The 22,819-nt window shown below is 38.3% G+C and overlaps 1 protein-coding gene across 3 annotated transcripts in view; it reads left to right on the plus strand.

Annotated features, from left to right (window-relative positions):
• cadm1b (cell adhesion molecule 1b) overlaps positions 1–22,819 on the plus strand; it is a 364,886-nt gene that overhangs the window by 287,290 nt on the left and 54,777 nt on the right. For all 3 annotated transcript variants that reach the window (XM_022674840.2, XM_022674847.2, XM_022674842.2), the window contains 3 exons: positions 3,740–3,898; positions 8,968–9,064; positions 10,698–10,870. In XM_022674840.2, the coding sequence (XP_022530561.1) occupies positions 3,740–3,898; positions 8,968–9,064; positions 10,698–10,870 (429 nt within the window). The remainder of the gene's footprint in view (positions 1–3,739; positions 3,899–8,967; positions 9,065–10,697; positions 10,871–22,819) is intronic.

Below are 22,819 nucleotides of genomic sequence, written 5' to 3' on the forward strand. Positions count from 1 at the left end.
GTTGTGCTGAAGTTCAGGAGGTTGTGCTGTAGTTCAGGAGGTTGTGCTGTAGTTGTGCTGAAGTTCAGGAGGTTGTGCTGTAGTTCAGGAGGTTGTGCTGTAGTTCAGGAGGTTGTGCTGTAGTTGTGCTGTAGTTCAGGAGGTTGTGCTGTAGTTGTGCTGTAGTTCAGGAGGTGCTGCTGTAGTTCAGGAGGTTGTGCTGTAGTTCAGGAGGTTGTGCTGTAGTTCAGGAGGTGGTGCTGTAGTTCAGGAGGTGGTGCTGTAGTTCAGGAGGTTGTGCTGTAGTTCAGGAGGTGGTGCTGTAGTTCAGGAGATTGTGCTGTAGTTGTGCTGTAGTTCAGGAGGTTGTGCTGTAGTTCAGGAGGTTGTGCTGTAGTTCAGGAGGTTGTGCTGTAGTTGTGCTGTAGTTCAGGAGGTTGTGCTGTAGTTCAGGAGGTTGTGCTGTAGTTCAGGAGGTTGTGCTGTAGTTGTGCTGTAGTTCAGGAGGTTGTGCTGTAGTTCAGGAGGTTGTGCTGTAGTTCAGGAGGTGGTGCTGTAGTTCAGGAGATTGTGCTGTAGTTGTGCTGTAGTTCAGGAGGTTGTGCTGAAGTTCAGGAGGTTGTGCTGTAGTTCAGGAGGTTGTGCTGTAGTTCAGGACGTTGTGCTGTAGTTGTGCTGTAGTTCAGGAGGTTGTGCTGTAGTTCAGGAGGTTGTGCTGTAGTTCAGGAGGTTGTGCTGTAGTTGTGCTGTAGTTCAGGAGGTTGTGCTGTAGTTCAGGAGGTTGTGCTGTAGTTCAGGAGGTTGTGCTGTAGTTGTGCTGTAGTTCCGGAGGTTGTGCTGTAGTTGTGCTGTAGTTCAGGAGGTTGTGCTGAAGTTCAGGAGGTTGTGCTGTAGTTCAGGAGGTTGTGCTGTAGTTCAGGAGGTTGTGCTGTAGTTGTGCTGAAGTTCAGGAGGTTGTGCTGTAGTTCAGGAGGTTGTGCTGTAGTTCAGGAGGTTGTGCTGTAGTTGTGCTGTAGTTCAGGAGGTTGTGCTCTAGTTGTGCTGTAGTTCAGGAGGTGGTGCTGTAGTTCAGGAGGTTGTGCTGTAGTTGTGCTGTAGTTCAGGAGGTGGTGCTGTAGTTCAGGAGGTTGTGCTGTAGTTCAGGAGGTGGTGCTGTAGTTCAGGAGATTGTGCTGTAGTTCAGGACATTGTGCTGTAGTTGTGCTGTAGTTCAGGAGGTTGTGCTGTAGTTCAGGAGGTTGTGCTGTAGTTCAGGAGGTTGTGCTGTAGTTGTGCTGTAGTTCAGGAGGTTGTGCTGTAGTTGTACTCTAGTTCAGGAGGTTGTGCTGTAGTTGTGCTGTAGTTCAGGAGGTTGTGCTGTAGTTCAGGAGGTTGTGCTGTAGTTGTACTGTAGTTCAGGAGGTTGTGCTGTAGTTGTGCTGTAGTTCAGGAGGTTGTGCTGTAGTTCAGGAGGTTGTGCTGTAGTTGTGCTGTAGTTCAGGAGGTTGTGCTGTAGTTCAGGAGGTTGTGCTGTAGTTCAGGAGGTTGTGCTGTAGTTGTGCTGAAGTTCAGGAGGTTGTGCTGTAGTTCAGGAGGTTGTGCTGTAGTTGTGCTGTAGTTCAGGAGGTTGTGCTGTAGTTGTGCTGTAGTTCAGGAGGTTGTGCTGTAGTTGTGCTGTAGTTCAGGAGGTTGTGCTGTAGTTCAGGAGGTTGTGCTGTAGTTCAGGAGGTTGTGCTGAAGTTCAGGAGATTGTGCTGTAGTTCAGGACATTGTGCTGTAGTTGTGCTGTAGTTCAGGAGGTTGTGCTGTAGTTCAGGAGGTTGTGCTGTAGTTCAGGAGGTTGTGCTGTAGTTCAGGAGGTTGTGCTGTAGTTCAGGAGGTTGTGCTGTACTGTAGTTTTAAATTCTTAAGTCTTGTGCCCCTTTTTAACTTTGAGCACTTGCCCCTCTAAGGGTCTGAGCACAGCCCTTTAAAGTTAGCCATTAAAAATTGAGCTGTGATGAAAAGCTTTTGGTACGTCACAGAAAATGAACTGAACTGAGAACAGGAGGGTGCGGCTCTATCTGTGCTCGGTCCAAACAGCCCAGCGAGAAAATCCACACAGTTTATGTCTATGATCTATTTTCAAATCGAAAATACATACCTAAATAATACATACCATACCTAAAGCATATCTATGCTCAGATACTAAGATATCTATGCTGTGTTTTTTTTTTTTTTTTTAACCAATGCTAGTCAAAAGTTTGGACTCACCTTTTTCCATTATTTAAAAATGTTCTGCATTTGTAGATTAATACTGAACTTAATTAGTAATTAACTTAATGAGTTAATTACTTGAATTTCTTGCTTTTAAATGTGTTTGAGAGCATCAGTTGTAAACTTGTGAAGAGGTAGAGTTACAGTTATACAGTGAAAAACCCTACTCAACTAAGTAAAAAAAAAAAAACAACCATACGTTAAGAAATGAACGTAGTAGATATCAAGTTCAGTCGCAAAGACCATCAAACACTATGAGTTGGCCCTCATCAGGATTGTCCCAGGAAAGGAAGAGCAAGAGTTTGCTCTGTTGCACAGGATAAGTTCATCAGAGTTACCAGCCTCAGAAACCACAAGTTAACAGATCTCAATATTTTGGTTTTAAAGTTTGGTTTTTAAAGTTACAACATGATTCCTAATGTGTTCCTTCATGGTCCAATATATCACTTTACTATTCATTTACTATGTAGGGAAAAAAACAACAACATAAAAACACGGAATGAGAAAGTTTGTCCAAACGTTTAGTTGGTACTGTATTTAAATACATAAAAAATACTTGAGTATTGAAAATTATTTATACTTACAAAACAAATTACTTTTCTTACACAGGTAAATTGTGTCTGGAAACAAACACCACTTTAAAGTGTGTTTTAGTAAGTTTTTAACATGCTGACTTTTAAAAAATTATATATATATATATATATATATATATATATATATATATATTGTAGATATTGTACTGTCACAGATATTGTTAATAATGCATTTCATCTCTGTGGTAGAGTTTCACTGGAGATGACTGAGGCTTTTTAGTGCCTGATTCTTCCAACAAGGGCACTGTAATAATCTTAAAAAATAATAAATAAATAAATAAATAAATTAATTAATTAATTAATTAAGCAAGCGGGCGCTAGACTAAAAAGATTTCCAGATGAAATGTAAAATTTACTGATGATCAGTGATGGTTTGGAGAGACATGTCTGTCATCTGCTGGTGTTGATCCACTGTGTTTTTTTTTATCAAGTCTAAAGTCAGGAGATGCGGATTTTACTTTCCAGCAGGACTTGGCACACTGCCAACAGTACTGACAAAAGTACCAATTTGGCTCTTATATAATATTCTAATTTTCTGAAACACTGATTTTTGGTATAATCATCAACAATAAAAGCAATAAAAGCTTAAATTAGATCACTCTGTGTGTATTACATCTATATAATATATACAGTATGTTATATATCCTCTATAGGAGGAGCAGCAGCTTATGAAAGTTCTCGTGTGAACATGCCTGATTGTGTGCTGATGTGGTGAAACAGCAGTTACTGTGTCACAGTAAGCGTACAGTATTCTGCTCATGACAGAGAGGAGACACGTCTGCCTCTTTAAATGAATGTAAGATTTGTTCAGAGCTGATGGATCGTTTCTCAGAGGCGGCAGCGATGGCGGGAGTTATTATAGTGAGGCGGGTCAGGACGGAAGGAGGGCCCTTGTTTATGGGTCGCCATGTCATTCTCCTGTTTGTTCCCAGGTGAGGAGACGGTGGAGGAGACGTACGACAGGATGTTCACCGTCACCAGCCAGCTCCGGCTCACCGTCTCCAAGGAGGACGATGGAGTGCCCGTCATCTGCATCATTGACCACCCGGCCGTGAAGGACTTCCAAGCACAGAAATACCTGGAAGTGCAATGTGAGTCATCTTTCAGAGAGACGCACACACACACACACACAAAACAACACACACCTCCTTATGAAAATTCACATTTCATATGAAAAGGTTAGGATAGAGGAACGTCATTTTTTAGTAGGCAGTGTTTGAATTTTTGACCTAAAATGCACTAATAAATCACTAAGGAATGTATTTCATTCAAGAAAATATGTTACACCTAGAGATACAATCATATATAATATATTTAAATTGGAAAAAAGCATGGCTTTTACCTTATACATTTTGTATCTCCAATAAAGCTAGGGAAGTGCATTTGAAAATACTTTACAACATATATCCTACGAATGAGAGAATTTAGAAAAAAAATATATAGATGTTGTTGAATCTTCCTTTTGTCATTCTGCTTGTGAATCAGTTATCACATCTTTTTTTTATGTTCCGTCGTTTCTAAATTCTGGCGAGACTTTGCCTCTTTCTTTTTAAAGAAATCCAACATGTCTGTGAATCTTTTTTCCCACACATTAACCTAGATATAGAGTACATTATTAATATATATTATATTAAATTATATATTTTTTACTAGACTACCTGAGTTAAAAGCGTAAGAATATTGATGATTTTAGTTCATTTCATGGCTTATTAATTATTACTTTGTCCAAATACATGGAGAAACAGCATCATGCAGAGTTATTTTTCTTGATAATCAATAATCACACCTCTAGGATACATGTAGATACTAAAAACCACCTGACACTCAGAGCAGCCTATGCCTTTCAGTATTTTAATCAGGACACACAAAGAAAACTATATACAAAAATGCAAACATTTTAGTCTAAATAAATAAAAATGTTTGTTTTGGGCAAAATAACTACTTAGTAAAAATGTGCAAGTAAAATAAAAACTATATAAAGTAGTGCGCACACCATACCTAGCTTTAGTTTGAGTAAAGCAGGTAGTTTCACACTGTTTTTTCTGTGGACACTTTTGAGTCTTTATTTACTGATATTATTTGGTTTGAAACATCATATAAATGTGTTTGAAGCACTAAAGGTAAATAATATTGGTTGGGGAAGGAGATTTTTCACCTTTTTAGGTGTTTTTCTCAATGGGTTTCTTGTAGATTTAGCTTTAACGCACTGGGATGTGATCATTATTTTTAGAAAGAGTAAGTTCTGCCCTTTCTAACCATATATATACCAGATTATGTTTATGTGTGAAGGATTTCTGAGTAATTGAGCTGAGAACACAAGGTGAGATTTTTAATGGAAAATCCGTCTGTAGGGTTGTAAGGGTTAATATATGTGTATATATATATATATATATATATATTTTTTTTTTTTTTCTCTTTCTTTCTTTCTTTCTTTCTTTCTTTCTTTCTTTCTTTTCCTTTTCTCCCTATTGTATATTGTCATGCTGTCTTCTACTTTAAGGAAATAAATAGGAATAATAATAAAAAAACACACACCTAGATACACACAAAATGAGCCAAAAGTGTAAGCAGTCACACTGACACTAGCTAACCTCTAGCTGTTTTTATTATTTTTTTTTGATTGAATTGTTGCAGTGAATGAAAGAGTTCATGCCAAATAAAGACAAATAGGACAAAAAAGCCTTTTCTTCTATTAGAAGATATTAACCTAGACAGAGCCATGGGATTCACTTTAATTAAAGCAGGCTTTGTCCTGTTATGCTATTCTCTAAATAGCGGCTGATTGACGGTGATCAGTGCGTGTTATTATGGGCCATGGAAAGTCCATCAGAAACGTTGACTAATGTATATATATAACCCAGTTATATCTGGTCTAGGATGAATATCTCGTATCTAAGTTTGAAACCCACAGAGAAAGCTTTTTTCCAGTGTACTAAACTAAACTACTAAAAATGCCTGGATTTAATATCACATAATACATTTCATTTCATTTAATTCTTTAATTTCAGCATATTCTTTTAATACAGTATTGGCAATCATAATTTGTTGAAGAAACATTCTTTAAATATTTTTAGTGCATCAGTTTTCAGGGGTTGGACAATGAAACTGAAACACCTGGTTTTAGAGCACAATAATTTATCGTGGTGACGGACAGTTCTGGTGGAAACAGGAGAGTTGAGGTGCACATTGAATTCTGCCGTGATTTGATCAGCCGTGGTTTTATGTTTTTTGGATACAATCCGGGTTAGCACCCGAACATCCCTTTCAGACAGCTTCCTCTTACAGCTTCCACAGTTAATCCTGTTGGATGTGGTCGGTCCTTCTTGGTGGTATGCTGACATTACCCTGGATACCGTGGCTCTTGATGCATCACAAAGACTTGCTGTCTTGGTCACAGATGCTCCAGCAAGACGTGCACCAACAATTTAGCCATGAAACCTAAAATCCCACACTAAAATGACATGCGTTTCAGTTTCATTGTCCAACCCCTGTACATTAGTGCTTTGTAACACTTTGACAACATAAAATAAACTTTACCTATACCACACCTAGATACACATACAATGAGCCAACTGTGTAAGCAGTCATACTAACACTAGCTAACCTCTAGCTGTTTCTGAGATTGAATTGTTGCAGTGAATGAAAGGGTTCATGCCAAATAAAGACAAATAGGGCAAAAAAGCCTTTTCTTCTATTAGAGGATATTAAGCTAGACAGAGCCATGGGATTCACTTTAATTAAAGCAGGCTTTGTCTTGTTACGCCGCGGTTTGAGAAAGCTATTCTCTAAATAGCGGCGTAATTGACGGTGATCAGTGCGTGTTATTATGGGCCACGGAAAGTCTCGGAAAGGTTGACCTACCCTTTTGTAATCTTTGTCGAATATTAATTTATTCCGACGGCTGACTATTCGGGCTGACCTTTGCGGAGAAAAAGACAGGAGGGATCAGCCCGACTGTAAAAAGCTTGACATTTTGACAAACACAGATAAAGGCGAGGAAGAAAATCAAAACATTTTTACAGTACACTACCATTAAACAGGCTGTTTGAATTCAAGGCAGCGGCCTCTGCCTCTGCATCTCTTCCCCCCTGGGCTAAAGGTTCCTGGTGGAAACCGTGTGCTGCTCTGCTTCTTCTCAAAAGCTGCTAATGATGGTGTGAATCAGAAACTCTGGAAACGAATAAAGGTGCTGCAGAAGGTTCTTTGAGTGATGTTATAGAAAAAAAACCCTAACCTTATAAAGGTTTTAAGAAAGCACTTTTTTTTAAAGTTTAGTTCAGTTTATTTAGTTTTTTTGCAAAACATATACACATAAAAAACAGATAATAAAGAAAAAAAATCACATCCTGTATCTTGCATTCAAACAATCAATAAAAAACGAAAAGGTATAGAGGCTGAAGCTTCAGCTTATTTTGTCTACCCTTTGTATATATATATATATATATATATATATATATATATATATATATATATATATATATATATATATATATATATAAATGTGTGTGTTTATTACAAAATGTAGTGACACAAAACAAAACAAAAACAAAAAAACACAAAAATCCTCCCACAAAAAAAAAACAAAAAAGAAATTTAAGATAAAAAAAAATCATCAATCATTAAACATGTATACTAGCTACTGAAAGGAAGCAGTATTGTATGTGTCCCATGAATTTTGGCATGTCCCACAGAATCTTAAGAACACTGTGGGGTCTCCTGAATTGAAATGACAATTCTAGCCAGATTACATTACAACCCACTGCACTGTCCACTGTGGGTGGTAATGCCTTCAATAGATCTATTCAGATGAGATTAGTTCTACAGGCATGAAGTGCTGTAAGATTTTGTGGGAAAACAAAACTGCACTGACTTTAGACTTGATAATAAAACACAGTGGATCAACACCAGCAGATGTTGCACATGACTCTCCAAACCATCACTGATTGGTGGAAACTTCACACTAGACCTCGAGCAGCCTGGACTGTGTGTCTCTCCACTCTTCCTCCAGACTCTGCTCCCTTGATTTACTTTAAATGAAAATGTAAAATTTATTGATGATCAGTGATGGTTTGGAGAGTCATGTCATCTGCTGGTGTTGATCCACTGTGTTTTATTATCAAGTCTAAAGTCAGTGCAGTTTTGTTTTTCTGAAAATCTTACAGCACTTCATGCTTCCCTCTGCTACTGTCAACTTTTATGGAGATGCAGATTTTATTTTCCAGCAGGACTTGGCACACTGCCAACTGTACCATTGGTCACATATATATATTCTAATTTTCTGAGACGCTGATTTTTGGGTTTTCATTGGCTGTAAGCCGTAATCATCAACAATAAAAGTAATAGACGTTTAAAATAGATCACTCCGTGTGTAATAAAGTATATTTTCAATGATATATTTTTTGAGATACACTAGTACAGTTTCTTTGATTTTACCAAATTGAAAACCTCTGGAATATAATCAAGAGGAAGATGGATGATCACAAGCCATCAAACCACCAAACTGAACTGCTTGAATTTTTACACCAGGAGTAAAGGCATAAAGTTATCCAAAAGCAGTGTGTAAGACTGGTGGAGGAGAACATGATGCAAAGATGCATGATTAAAACTGTGATTAAAAACCACCAGGGTTATTCCACCAAAGATTGATTTCTAAACTCTTAAAACTTTAGAGAGAATATGAACTTGTTTTCTTTGCATTATTTGAGGTCTGAAAGCTATAATTTTTTTTGTTATTTCAGCCAAATAAATGCTCTAAATGACAATATTCTTTTATTTGAAATTTGATTCAGAAACTGAAGTAGTCTCTTAATTTTTCCCAGACCTGTATTCAGTGATTTTATGCAACTACAGAAGAATAAGCAATATTTAAATTTCTGAACAAAGGCTGTTACTTTACACTCTGGTGAAAATCAATAGAAATCCAGTGAGTAGGCTAGCTCAGTATCTCAGCACTTATACAGTAAGTGTTGCATTAGTGCACGAGTGTTAATGGAGTTCTGTTTAAATATGATTAAAGATGCTGTTTAATTGGGTAAACAGATTTTTTTAATGATTAAACGAGGGCGTGTTACAGAAGAGAATAAACGTAGGCGCCCCGCTCACGCTTGCGGACATTGTGCACTGATGCAGCCTTCATGTCTGCGGTTGTTCTTTTCTCCAGATAAACCAGAGGTGAAGATTGTGGTGGAGTTTCCACAGGGTCCCACGAGGGAAGGGGAAAACCTTGAGCTGACGTGCAAAGCCAAGGGCAAACCACAGTGAGTGTTCACCATCACCCAACACTTCACCTTGTGCGTGTCCAAATCTGAGCTGAGAGATCGCTGTCAGGGCACATTATTGGATTGTAATGGCTATATTTAACACAGTTATATCTGGTGTGGGATGGAAATTTCGTATCTAAGTTTAAAACCTACAGAAAAAGCTTTTTCTAGTGTAATACACCAAAAAAAATCTGAATTTAATTGCACATAATACATTTATGCGTAATAAAACATGATGTATTCGTGCTGAAAATGTTTTGTTTTTTGTTAAACCAACATATTTTCACATTAATTATAAAACATCCTTAGGTAATTATCATTTGTTGAACAAACTTTATTTTTTGAAAACTAAGCTGAACTGAAATAGAATTATTTAGTTATCATAGTCTCTATATAATTTACATTATAAAAATTTTCACCTGCACAAATGGTGATAGAATAATTCTGAAATAGTGCATAAGATTATATTAGTGCTTTGTAACATATGAACAACGTAAAGTCAATATGGACAGAAGACTAATAGGTAACTTGCTCTTACAGCCTTCAACACTGAAGGCAGGCAAGCACAATTTATACATTATACATATTCAAGTATCGTATTTTTCGCACTATAAGGAGCACCGTATTAGAAGGCTCGCTATCAATTAACGTCTATTTTCTGGTCTATTTTCTTACACTGGATTATAAGGTAAAGGTAGCTAACTAAGTTAAGTAAAGCTAAGCTAATTAAACAAAACTGTAATAAAAAAAAAAATACTTTCTTTTAAAGTCAAACGAGCGCTGGATGTTAATCTATACAGATTTATCTTCTGAAAACGATTTATTTGAGTGAGTAAAGCGCTTTCGTTTATTTACAGTAAGCTCCCATTCTCAAATTTCTCCAGCACTAAGGCTGGAGCATTACCATTAGCAGCTAACTACTAGCCTAAGTGCTTCGGTAAGCCAGGGTGATATTAGCTTGCGGTTCGTCCCACAAAAGCTTGTTTAAACACGGTAAACATGCAGACTACAGTCCAATATAATCACCTCTGAACAAAAAAAAAGCCAGAGTGAGTAGCAGGTTAATGCTAAAGCTGCTCCAACAGTGCTAGCCAGGGTTAGCAGCAGGCTACAGGCCGATAATACTCACCTCTGAATGGCAAAAGAGCAAAAGAGCTAGCTCTTAGCAGGGTTAGCAGCCGGAGTAGAATTCATACATAAGGCGTATCGGATTAAAAGGCACACTGACGATTTTTGGGAAAATGAAATGATTTTAAGTGCGCCTTATAGTGCAAAAAATACGGTACACAGATAGTAAAACAGCGTTATAGGGTGAGTTTTTTTTTTTGTGAAGTTTCTCCAGCGCTAAGGCTGGGTGCAGCAGCATTAGCATTAGCAGCTAATGGACAGGAGCAGAAACACAAGACACAGAGGTTAAGGTGTGCTAGTTGATGTAGTTATTCTAGTGTGGTCTTTAGCAGTAATTCTAATATTTTCCTGCTGTATTTTAGTGAGTATAAAGAGATCTGAGGAGGATTTTTTATATATATATTTTCTGTAGTGATGAAGCTGAATGAGTCCTCCTCGTTATCCTCTCTCAGCCAGGATGTTGACACAGGCATCTCTAAATTATGGTTGTGCTGTTTTACAGGCCCCATCAAATTAACTGGTTGAAAGTGGATGATGATGTTCCCTCCCACGCGGTGATTACAGGCTCTGATCTCTACATCGAGAACCTCAACAAGTCCTACAACGGAACGTACCGCTGCGTGGCCTCCAACTTAGTGGGAGAGGCTTACGATGAATACATCCTGTATGTGTACGGTATGTATCGAGGTTTGGCTTTATGGTCTGTTGTTGTTTTAACGCTTTTATAAGTGTACAGAAGCTGCCGCTGCATAATGATCCTCTGCCTGCCCTTTTTTGAATACGTCTGACTCACGCTCTGCTCTGCGCTTGTGTTATAACTCCAGGGGACAATGTGTCCCTTTCTGAGCCGTAACCTGTTTTTCTTGTATAAAAAGGGACAATGAGGCAGAATTATTCACAGCTTTTGTTTTCTGCGGTCGTAGCCTTTTGACGGCTGCTGTAGGTTCTGATGATGGGGCTCACAGTTCGACTGCACACAGTGAGCAGCGGTGAGAGTCAGTTAGATTGATTAACCACTCGTTTATTATTGGAGCTACAGAGCCTGCAGTGCTGTAATGTCTGTAATGTAGTGTTTCTGAAAGAAGCAAGAAATTAGTAAATTGATTTTCCATTGTGTTTAATACATACTGTGGTTGATTTAAGTCTATTTCATTTTGAAAAGCAGCTTTAAAAAGCAAAAATCTGGAGAAATCTGAAAAATCTGGAGTCTTATTATAATAATAATTATTATTATTTTATCATTCCACCCGTTTTTTTGTCTGATTAACTTGGGTCGCAATTTTCAAGATATCAACTCTGTACAGCTTTCCATTTGGACATATTTTTCGTAAAAAAAACTTCGTAAATGTCCGCATAGCAACATGCAAACACATTTTAATCTTGTGAATGCCAAAAAGTTGCTAAGCAACCACCTAGCAACCACTTAGCAGCACCATAGCAACCACCACAGATACCATAGCAACACCTTAGCAACCACCTACAGCTTTCCGATTGGACGTATGTTTTTCTTAAAAAAAATGTCCGCATAGCAACATGCAAACACATTTTTATTTCATTAGTGCCAATAAGTTGCTTAGCAACCATGTAGGAACCACGTAGCAACACCATAGCAACCACCACAGATACCATAGCAACATCTTAGCAAACACCTACAGCTTTCCGATCGGATGTATGTTTTTCAGAAAAAACTTCGAAAATGTCCACATAGCAAAGTGCAAACACATTTTAATCTCATTAATGCCAATAAGTTGCTTAGCATCCACCTAGCAACCACTTAGCAACACCATAGCAACCACTTAGCAACACCATAGCAACACCTTAGCAACCACCTACAGCTTTCCGATCGGACGTATGTTTTCGTAAAAAAAAACTTCGGAAATGTCCGCATAGCAACGTGCAAACACATTTGAATCTCATTAATGCCAATAAGTTGCTTAGCAACCACCTAGAAACCACTTAGCAACACCATAGCAACCACTTAGCAACACCATAGCAACACCTTAACAACCACCTACAGCTTTCCGATCGGACATATGTTTTTCGTAAAAAACTTCGTAAATGTCCGCATAGCAACGTGCAAACACATGTTTATCTCATTACTGCCAATAAGTTGCTTAGCCACCACCTAGCAACCACTTAGCAACGCCATAGCAACCACCACAGATACCATAGCAACACCTTAGCAACCATTAGAAACTAAATTATAAGTACCAATTTATTTTAAAATAAGGCTACTTTTTAAAGAGTTTATAAATAGTTCATAAAGGATGTTATTGATGTTATTAATTAGGTTTATAAACACTTTATAAATCATTAATAAGCATTAACAACACATACGAAGAAAGGACAACAGTGGTCTGTTTGGTAAATAGTGATTTCTCATTTATTTATACTGTTAAAGCTCAGGTCTTTCTGGATGCTTATCTTACTTTTTATTTTCCATCAGTAAGAAATAAACTCTGTTAATAACAATCAAAATCTGTTAATAACATATCTGATATGAACTTTAACTGCCCTTCATTTATCCAGTAATAATAATGTATTATTTGATGTATATTAACATAAAATAACTTGAAATAATTATACTGACTTTTTATATTATTTTATTGGATTTGTTAATGCTGACTGATGGAAAAAACAGGTAGAATAAGTAGGATAAGTTTATACTTATAAAATATTTACAACTTAAGGTCAGGGGTAGATGATAAAGAAAATTCTCTCCAGTGTTTGGTCATTAGAGTTTCATACCATTTTACATGCTTGTTCTCGTTTAGTACTGATTGTTGCTTTAAAGCTGTACAGTATGTTGTATACTGTATATATTCTTCTACAGTTAACCTCCTGAGACCTGGACTCACAGCTGGTTCTGGAGTATCACTGACCTGTTTTAGTGATTTTTATGCTGTGACACTCCCAGCTCTCCTCAGTAAACGCAGTTAGTTTATTAGTTGAATCAGCTGTGTGTAAAATGCTCCTAACTTATGGCTGGAGTTTTCGCTGGTGTTGCGCCAAAAACAGTCCCCTGCTAATCTCTGCAGCGGTGCTGGGGCTTCAGTTCACTCCGCTGTAGCATTAGCTTAAAGCTAGCATTTTCCTCATTACGACTCTTAAACAAACTCAAAATTCAGAGGATCCAGTGATGTTCAGGAGTAAAATGTACACAGAATAAAACATACAGAGGTCTGAACAGATTAATTTACCACAGAATGTGACAGAGGCGGGTTTTTTAAAACCCAAATTTATTTTTCTCATCGGGAACAACCGCTTAGATACGGAAGCCGTATGAGGACTACAGAATGACGCATGACTTCAGTGGTCTATTCATGATGATATACATGAACTACACTATACACTACTGAAAACCTATAGAAAAAAATACAGGAAATGGACCTTCTAATGGAACATAAATCAATTTAATATGGACCCATCCTACAACTGCACTTCATCCACACCCTTTAAGATCTGTCTCTCCTGCTGCCTAAACAATAAACTGCATCTCCAGATGACGTCAGGATCAGGTGTAGAGGTGGGAGTGAGTCATATCCTGCAGCAGACGTGCATGACACTTCCACAACCCGTCTACTTAACTGAAGAATCACTGATCACACTCAGATTCTCCTCTTCTCATCTTCATTCTTTTCTCAAGATTTCTCAAGAGGAAGTTTCAATAAGCTTCTGCAATGTAACAAGATTTATTTAAATCCAGTGTTGCCAGATTAATTTTATTAATTTTTCACCAAGATCTTGCAGCAGCATTGATGATGGTAGAGTCTGACCACTGCACAAAGCAGCTCTTCTCCATCCAGCACATCCCAAAGATTCTCAATGAGATTAAGATCTGGACTCTGTGGTGAACTCTCTCTCAATCCATGTGTGAAAATGATAAATGATGATCTCATGCTCCCTGAACCCTGAACTCTTTCACAATTCCAGCACCATGAATCCTGTTATACATTGTGATCTTGTAATATGAAGAAAAAATCATCCATTGATGGAATAATCTATAAGTCTATATTCAGTATATTCAGGTAGTCAGCTGACCTCATTCTTCTTTCAGCACATACTGTTGCTGAACCTAAACCTGCAGATCAACTGCAGCATCAACCAACCAACCCCACATCATTTACCTACTTAAATCTAGGTTTTTCAGATTTTAGAAAGTAGAGAGTGGCTGGATTTGTTCTGAGAAAGGCGTGAAATGTTAATGGTAAATGTTCCTGGTCAGATGGAGTGCAGTGAGGAGATTCTGCGATGTGTCGGAGGTATTAGACGTTGAATTCAATTACGGCAGTCAGCTCTCCACAACACGGACAATTAGATTACCATGGCTTAAAGCATATTTGTTGTTTCTCTTTAAAAAGCCTTTGCGTTTCGCCTTGGGGAAGGCCAACGCGGTTCATGTTTGTTGTAAACAAAGTAGTTGTGTCTCGTGGCGCGTTTGCAAATCAATTTAGCGAGACAGCTGCAGAACATGACATACCTCCGAGGCTCTAACAAGCATGAAGACCTCTCGTAGGCTGATAATCCCAGACCCTGCTATATTCCTCTACGGCCTGCCGGCGTTGCTTTACCTCCGCACTGAGGGGAGGGCTTGTTTTTCTTTCTCTTTTTTTTTTTTTTTGCAGGCAGCGAGTGAATAAAACACTGAATTTAACACTTTGAATTTAAGAAAATCCCCATCTCTCTAATTTACTGTATTTACCAGTGGTGTGCAGTAAGACCCTTCTAAACCTTCAGCAGAGAAGAGATGACAATAGGTGCATGTAAATGCATAATCACAATACACAGGGGTTGGACAATAAAACTATTGAAACACCTGTCGTCATTTTAGTGTGGGAGGTTTCATGGCTAAATTGGAGCAGCTTGATGTCCAATCTTCATTAATTGCACATTGCACCAGTGAGAGCAGAGTGTGAAGGTTCAATTAGCAGGGTAAGAGCACAGTCCTGCTCTAAATATTGCAATGCACACAACGTTATAAGTGACATACCAGAGTTCAAAAGAGGACAAATTGTTGGTGCACGTCTTGCTGGAGCATCTGTGACCAAGACAGCAAGTCTTTGTGAGGCATCAAGAGCCACGGTATCCAGGGTAATGTCAGCATACCACCGAGAAGGACCAACCACATCCAACAGGATTAACTGTGGACGCTGTAAGAGGAAGCTGTCTGAAAGGGATGTTCGGGTGCTAACCCGGATTGTATCCAAAAAACATAAAACCACGGCTGATCAAATCACGGCAGAATTCAATGTGCACCTCAACTCTCCTGTTTCCACCAGAACTGTCCGTCACCACAATCAATTATTATTGTGCTCTAAAACCAGGTGTTTCAGTTTCATTGTCCAACCACTGTATGTATATGTATATTAAAGTCATTTTAAATTGTAAGCATATATTTCATAAATTAAATAAAATTAAAAAACAACAACTAATTCAAAGCATTACTCTTACTTGCTATCGGACTCATATCTGACTGACACCAGTATTAACCAATCAAAATTGCTTTTTAAAATTGCTTCTTGCCCCTGTGTGTCCCCTTTACTGATTTGATTAGTAATTTGTAGTAATGAGTCTATTAGAAAAGTCATAGGACAAACCAACCAATCAGATTCATGATTTTTTTTCCACTACCATATTAGGCCGCTTGATTGGTGAGTTTTTGTGTGTACTTAATGTTTTGGCTGCTCTGGCGTAACGTTACTGTAGGCATACAGATGAGTGATCTTATTTGAACAGCTGTACTTGTAGAAACGTTAAGCATTGATTATTGTGGTAGCTGTTGTATTTGTGGGCTGTTAATGTGTATTAACTTTATATAAAGTCAATACAGAGAATGTGTAGTTATTGTAATATTGTGGTATATATCAGTAGGGTGTTCCTGAAGGAAACACAGGATAGTTGCGCAGCTAAAATCGCTCCCACCGTTAGCTATGGTTGTTGCTATGATGTTGCTAGGCGCTTTTTGTGATGTCTGTGGGGGTTGCTAAGGTGTTGCTAAGCTGTCTGTGGTGGTTGCTATGAAGTTGCTATGGTGTGGCTAGGTGGTTGCTAAGATGCTACCATGGTTTCGGTGGTGGTAAGTATGGTGTTGCTATGCAGTTGCTAGGTGGTTGCTAAGGTGTTGGTAGGCGGTTGCTAAGGCATTGCTGTGGTATTGCTAGGTGGTTGATAAGCCATTGCTAGGTGGTTGCTAAGGTGTTGCTACACTCTAAAAAACAGAGGTACGATATGAGTACTTTTTTGTACTCAAGGGTACACTCTTCATTATTGTTCCCTCAAAGGTACAATATTGGTCTTTATAGGGTCAGATGTGTTCCCTCTGAAGTACAAAGTCATTTCTAATAGCAATAAGTACAAAATTGTACCATTTATTCAGCCAAAAGTATTCTGTATCACTGTGCTAATAAACAAAATATATTTTAATTGCACATTTTTTATTTAAAAGCCAGACAATTTTGGATCATCAAGTTTTTGAGCCATATTTAGTTGATGATAATGTTTATAATCTTTATAATCTTTATTGGCACAAAAACCATGGGTACAAAAAAGGACTTTCACAGAAAGGTACTTTTTTGTACTTCAATATAAGGTACAGCCCCAGCGACAAGCTTTGGACTCTTTAAGTACAAATCTGTACTTATATTTCTTAGAGTGTATGGTATCCGTGATGGTTGCTATGGTGTTGCTTAGCAGTTGCTAGGTGGTTGCTAAGGCATTGCTAAGCAATTGCTAGGTGGTTGCTAGGTGGTTGCGAAGGGGTTCCTACTATATTACCTGCACACCACTGTTTTTTACTGTCTGACGCACTACTGCTTACAGTTTAGCACGGGCCTGTGTAGCGGCACGTTGGATACACATTACAAACACAAAGAAAACAGAGAAGGCAGAGATTGGTTTCTCCATTTACACTCCATTCATTCACCCACTGCATTCATGCCCTTAACAAAAGGGGTCTTACATGAGATTGAAACACAATGCACATATTCCATCGCTGCCGCAGTGGAATTCTCACAGTGTCCCAACTCAAGCACTATTACGCCTGATTCCACAAGCCGGTGAGAATGGAACGCATTTTAATCACACGCCGGTTTAGTGGAATTTTAAAAGATCCCTGGGTTTTTTGAACGTATGAATGGGTCACGCAGTTGAGCAGCGCTATTGGTGGGCTGTGAATGGGGTAATGGGTTGAGACTTGGCTGTGAAACCTGTGTACTTGAAGCTACTGAGCTGTGAATGGGGTTAAAAAAACTAAAACTTTGGAGACCCTTTAAAAATGATGAGTTCCTTTGATTTTACCAAATTGAAAACCTCTAAAATATAATCAAGAGGAAGATAATCACGAGCCATCAAACCAATGGGATAATAGCTGAACTGCTTACATTTTTGCACCAGAAGTAAATGCATGAAGTTATCCAAAAGCAGTGTGTAAGACTGGTGGAGGAGAAGAACATGCCAAGATTCATGATTAAAACTGAGATTAAAAACTATAAAACTTAAAATTTATGGATTATTTGACGTCTGAAAGCTCTGCATCTTTTTTGTTATTTCAGCCATTTCTCATTTTCTGCAAATAAATGCTCTAAATGACAATATATTTATTTGGAATTTGGGAGAGTTTTATAGAATAAAACAACAATGTTCATTTTACTCAAACATAAACCTATAAATAGCAAAATCAGAGAAACTGATTCAGAAACTGAAGTGCTCTCTTCATTTTTTCCAGAGCTGTATTTTACAGCGGTCATAGTTTTACACAGTTAATTACACCATCAAGTTTGACCCAAAAGTGTTGATTTCTCGGTACGGGCTTGTGGTGAGAATGGTATCAGGTCCGATCTGACACAGCTATCAAATATACTTATTTTTAATTGAGCTACAGTTTAGTCCAATATATAAGCCAGATAATATACTGCTATGAACAAACACTGTTTCTGCTGCTGCTCCATGCTGTTTATTTATATATTAAATATATGTATATTTAAAATTAGCAGAAAATGAGAAATGGCTGAAATGGCTCAAATAATGCAAAGAAAATAAGTTCATATTTATAAAGTTTTAAGAGTTCAGAAATCAATATTTGGTGGAATAACCCTGGTTTTTATGCATCTTGGCATCATGTTCTCCTCCTCCACCAGTCTCACACACTGCTTATGGATAACTTTATGCTGCTTTATTCCTGGTGTAAAAATTCAAGCAGTTCAGTTTGGTTTGATGGCTTGTAATCATCCATCTTCCTCTTGTTTATATTCCAGAGGTTTTAGATTTGGTAAAATCAAAGAAACTCGTCATTTATTGTTCTTGGGAACTTTCAGAATCTTTTGTCCCAGTAGCATTGCAATCTGACACTTCCCTCTGGGTGCAGATACTTGTGCAACCATTTGTTTGGTGATGAGTGTATCTACAGTACATTTTTGTATAAATGGTGGTATCTTCACACAGACACAGTTCAGAACATCCATTTTTAAATCATTATGTAATTGCAACAAAAGTCGAACCAGGAATGAGGATTAACAACAAGCAAGGCCGAAAATGGGCTGCGGACGGGGAATTGCGTCATTGATCGGTCCTGACGTCTTATTTCTTTCGTGCTTCACCATGGACACACTGTTATTGTCATTCCATCGTTCAGCCTTCCCCTTTTCCTATTAGAAGTTTGGATGAAGTGAAAAAGTTGGACTTCAGTTCTTTTGAAAGGCTTCTGTAATTTGCGATGCTTCGCCTGCACAGTTCAAGAAAACCACAAGAAGAAGCGTCTTGCTCTGTTTAGTGTGGTGGACTAAAGCGGAACAGTGGATTTCCTGGCATTAACACCGCCTGACCCAGCTGACGTTGTTGTGACCAGAAGAATCAAAACCTTCTATGTGCTGGATGATTCCTGAAACAGTTCCCGACACAGAATTAAAGTCTTACTAAATTTCTTTAAAAAAAGGCTTTTTAATAACTTTAAATAGTGACATTTTTGGCAAGCAAATGGTAAATGTAACTAGAAAAGTGCATTTCCTGAAGGAAACGTAGGATGGATGCGCAGCTAAAATTGCTCCCACCGTTCGCTATGGTCGTTGCTATGATGTTGCTAGGCGCTTTCCGTGGTGTCTGTGGGGGTTGCTAAGGTGTTGCTAAGCTGTCTGTGGTGGTTGCTATGGTGTTGCTAGCTGGTTGCTAGGTGGTTGCTAAGATGCTGCCATGGTTTCGGTGGTGTTAAGTATGGTGTTGCTAAACAGTTGCTAGGTGGTTGCTAAGGTGTTGGTAGGTGGTTGCTAAGGCATTGCTGTGGTATTGCTAGGTGGTTGCTAAGGCATTGCTGTGGTACCTGTGGTGGTTGCTATCGTGTTGCTAAGCCATTGCTAGGTGGTGGCTAAGTTGTTGCTATGGTATCCGTGATGGTTGCTATGGTGTTGCTAAGCAATTGCTAGGTGGTTGCTTAGGTGGTTACTATGTTGTTGCTAGGCAGTTGCTAGGTGGTTGCTAATGTGGCTCCTAAGGTGTTGCTCTGGTGTTAAATGATTGCTATGTGGTTGCTAAGTTACATATTTGCATAAAACAGGTTATATTGTGTTTGCAAACACAAAACTGTCCGAAAACTGTACATCGTATCGTTGTCGATATTTCGAAAACTGCAGAAGAAGAGTGACGACGAAAGTGCAAATAATAATAATAATAATAATAATAATAATAATAATAATAATAATAATAATAATAATAATAATATTAACGCAGCTAAGGCAATGCGCAACCATAGTAATAATAAGCCTGTTAATATTAGACAATGTGCTGTAATATGAAATTATGGGGTAGAAATGTTAGATATAAGATACAGTAACTGTGCAGTAATTGCTAAAGTTGAGTTTGAAGTTAGTTAATGTTTCAGTAAGGGTTTGTTGGACAGCGGGATTTCTTAGAGGTGTCAGCAGGATATAGAGGTTAATGCTGGACACAGACTCTATCAATACTCTCCCCTCGCTCTCTGCTTCTATTGGCCAGGGCTCACCACATCCAAGTGAGTGTAATTGAAGCACACCTGGGGGCCCACTGGGAGGAGAGTGGGTAAAAGAACCAGTCAGTAACAACTTAGCAAACCAGCATGCGCCAAATGGAAAATACTGGAGGTTTTTGTGCTCCGACCACGCTCTATAAAATCTGTCAGGCTTAATCTGGCACAGGTAAAAGCCAACTTCATGAGAGTACACCGCTTAGAGTTAGTTAAAAACGGTTGTTTTCAGTAATTATAAATTATCAGACCAGATAAATTTTCCAATAAATAAGAAAATGTGCCCTTTTTCCGCAAACGCACACTCCTCCTAATCATAATCCACTCACTGATGACTCAACACAGGTAAAATACCACGACTTAAGACTCGGGAGCCGCAGATTAAGAAGTAAACATGCAATTAGCAGGAGAAGATTGATTAGCTCTACCAACAAATTAACTGCTTTGCCTGAATCACACCTGCTAGCCCTATTCCACTGTGGATCCCACACAAAAACGCACGAGGAGGGAGATAAAAGATATACACTAATTAAGCCAGATCGCGTGATTAGTGAGACAAATCAATTCCCCTGTGAGCAGCAACATGTATTTATTAGCTGTTTGCTTCTGATTTTAATGTACTTTCAGCCGCAACCTGAAGCTGGAAATAATGAAATGCTACTATTAACATATTTAACCCTCCGAAGCTTTTAAACACACTGTTTCAATGGGACATGCAGCGCAGATACAGAAGTAGTAAACGGAGTCGCACAGCTGTGAGCAGTGAATGCTGCACAATACCACCCTCAGTATTGTAAACAGCATGGAGCAGCAGGGACAGCGTGTCATGAGAAATGCAAAAAAACTTGGATATCTAAATATCAAAGACTAGAACAAAGATTAAACGAAATTAAGAAAACAAGAAATAGAAAAACAAGAATAAAACTATATAATATAAAAATCAAGCCTGACACGAGAACAGGCACAAGGATTACAAGAAATCGAACATATACAAGATGATACAAGATGAGGGTGAGAAACACATGGGGCCAGTAACAAGGGGGCGGGGTAACAAACAAGACAGGTTTTGGCTGTAAGCCATAATCATAATCAACAATAATGCTTAAAATAGATCACTCTGTGTGTAATACATCTTACTTATATAGAGTTATAGTTATAGATCAGGGGTTACTAATAGGCAGACCGCGGTCCGAGTCTGGACCCAAGCCGATAAACTACTGAGGAGGATTTAATTCTGACCGCGTTCATTTAAAGCGGCGGAACGTTTATTGTCTTTATGGTTTACGTGCTTTATTTCAGCGCAGTAAACTTAGACCAATCACGTGTGCTGTAAAATCACCAAACGCTCTCCTCGGCCAATCAGATCTGTGCAGATGCGAGAGCGCGGAGACACACAGGCGAATCAGGCGCTGAGAAGTCGGAGAATAAAGCGAGAAAAGCTAATACAGATGGTGCGCACCAGAAAAAAAAACATTAAAATACTACAGTTATAAAACATATTAACAGTAATGTAACCGAGCGGAGTTACTTGGAGGAATTAAAGAGAAACAACCGAGACAAGAGTCCAAAATATTCCACTTTACTCCACCTGATCAGAACTCCTCAGCAAGAAAAAAACTCTCTTTCTCTACTCCCAAAACAACCCTACCTCAAAACTACGGCGGACCCCAGGGGACAAAAAGCATTGGCAACTTCCCCCATCAGTTTTACCCACAACATAATAAAGTATGCTACAGTAATCATATTAAATAAAATAAAACTGCTGTTTAAAAAAAAAAGCTGATATTTTGGACAAGTTCAGCAAACATTTCTCCATATATTGAATGTATGATTTGTCATTCATGTAATTATCATGACAGGCAATGGAAGTTAACATACAGATTCACATTAATAGACTGGATAAGTTAAATTATTCAGGGTGTTTCCATTTATTTTATGATAGGCTGATAATGTAATTATTGTGCAGGCCTATTTAAAACAATACATATTGTTGAAATATACTGAATAGTATGTGTAATTTGTTTTGTCTTTCAGTTTCAGTTTTTGATGAAATTAATAAAACACTGACAGAACTACTATAGGCTTCTTCAGTATACAGAGTATAACACTGAATTATAACACAAGTTAAAAATGGCGACAGTCCAGACCCTGGCCTGGCGAAATTTTCTCTAACTTGACAGAACTCTATTCTAATTTAATACCCCTGTAATAGAGTTTTTATACATTTTGAACTGAATTACTGCCATAAAGTGAACTATTTTTACTAGTATATTGGATTCATACTACATGCAGTTAAATACAAGTAAATGTAAGGAATTTGTCTTTGTGCATTTTCCTTTGTCGTCCAATTTTGAGTTGCATGCACAAAAATGCTGGTTTGTTTTTCCATGCTATAAAAGCCTTTTATGATTGCAATTATTACATGGACTTTCGTAGCCTCGTGCTTGGACTGCTCGTGCTTGGACTGCTTGGAGAGCATAAAAGCAAGTAGCTCTTTTACTGTGAAGGTGTTGAGCTCAAGCTGTGGCTGATTGCATTGATTTTTCGGTATGAAGGATCTGCTGTGTCTATAAATGGCCTTGAGTAGGTGCCTTTGCTGTTTCCTTTGTATTTGTTTCAGCCACAAGCGACAGCGT

This window comes from Astyanax mexicanus, chromosome 18 (assembly GCF_023375975.1).
Source record: "Astyanax mexicanus isolate ESR-SI-001 chromosome 18, AstMex3_surface, whole genome shotgun sequence".
In the NCBI taxonomy this organism is placed as follows: domain Eukaryota; kingdom Metazoa; phylum Chordata; class Actinopteri; order Characiformes; family Acestrorhamphidae; genus Astyanax; species Astyanax mexicanus.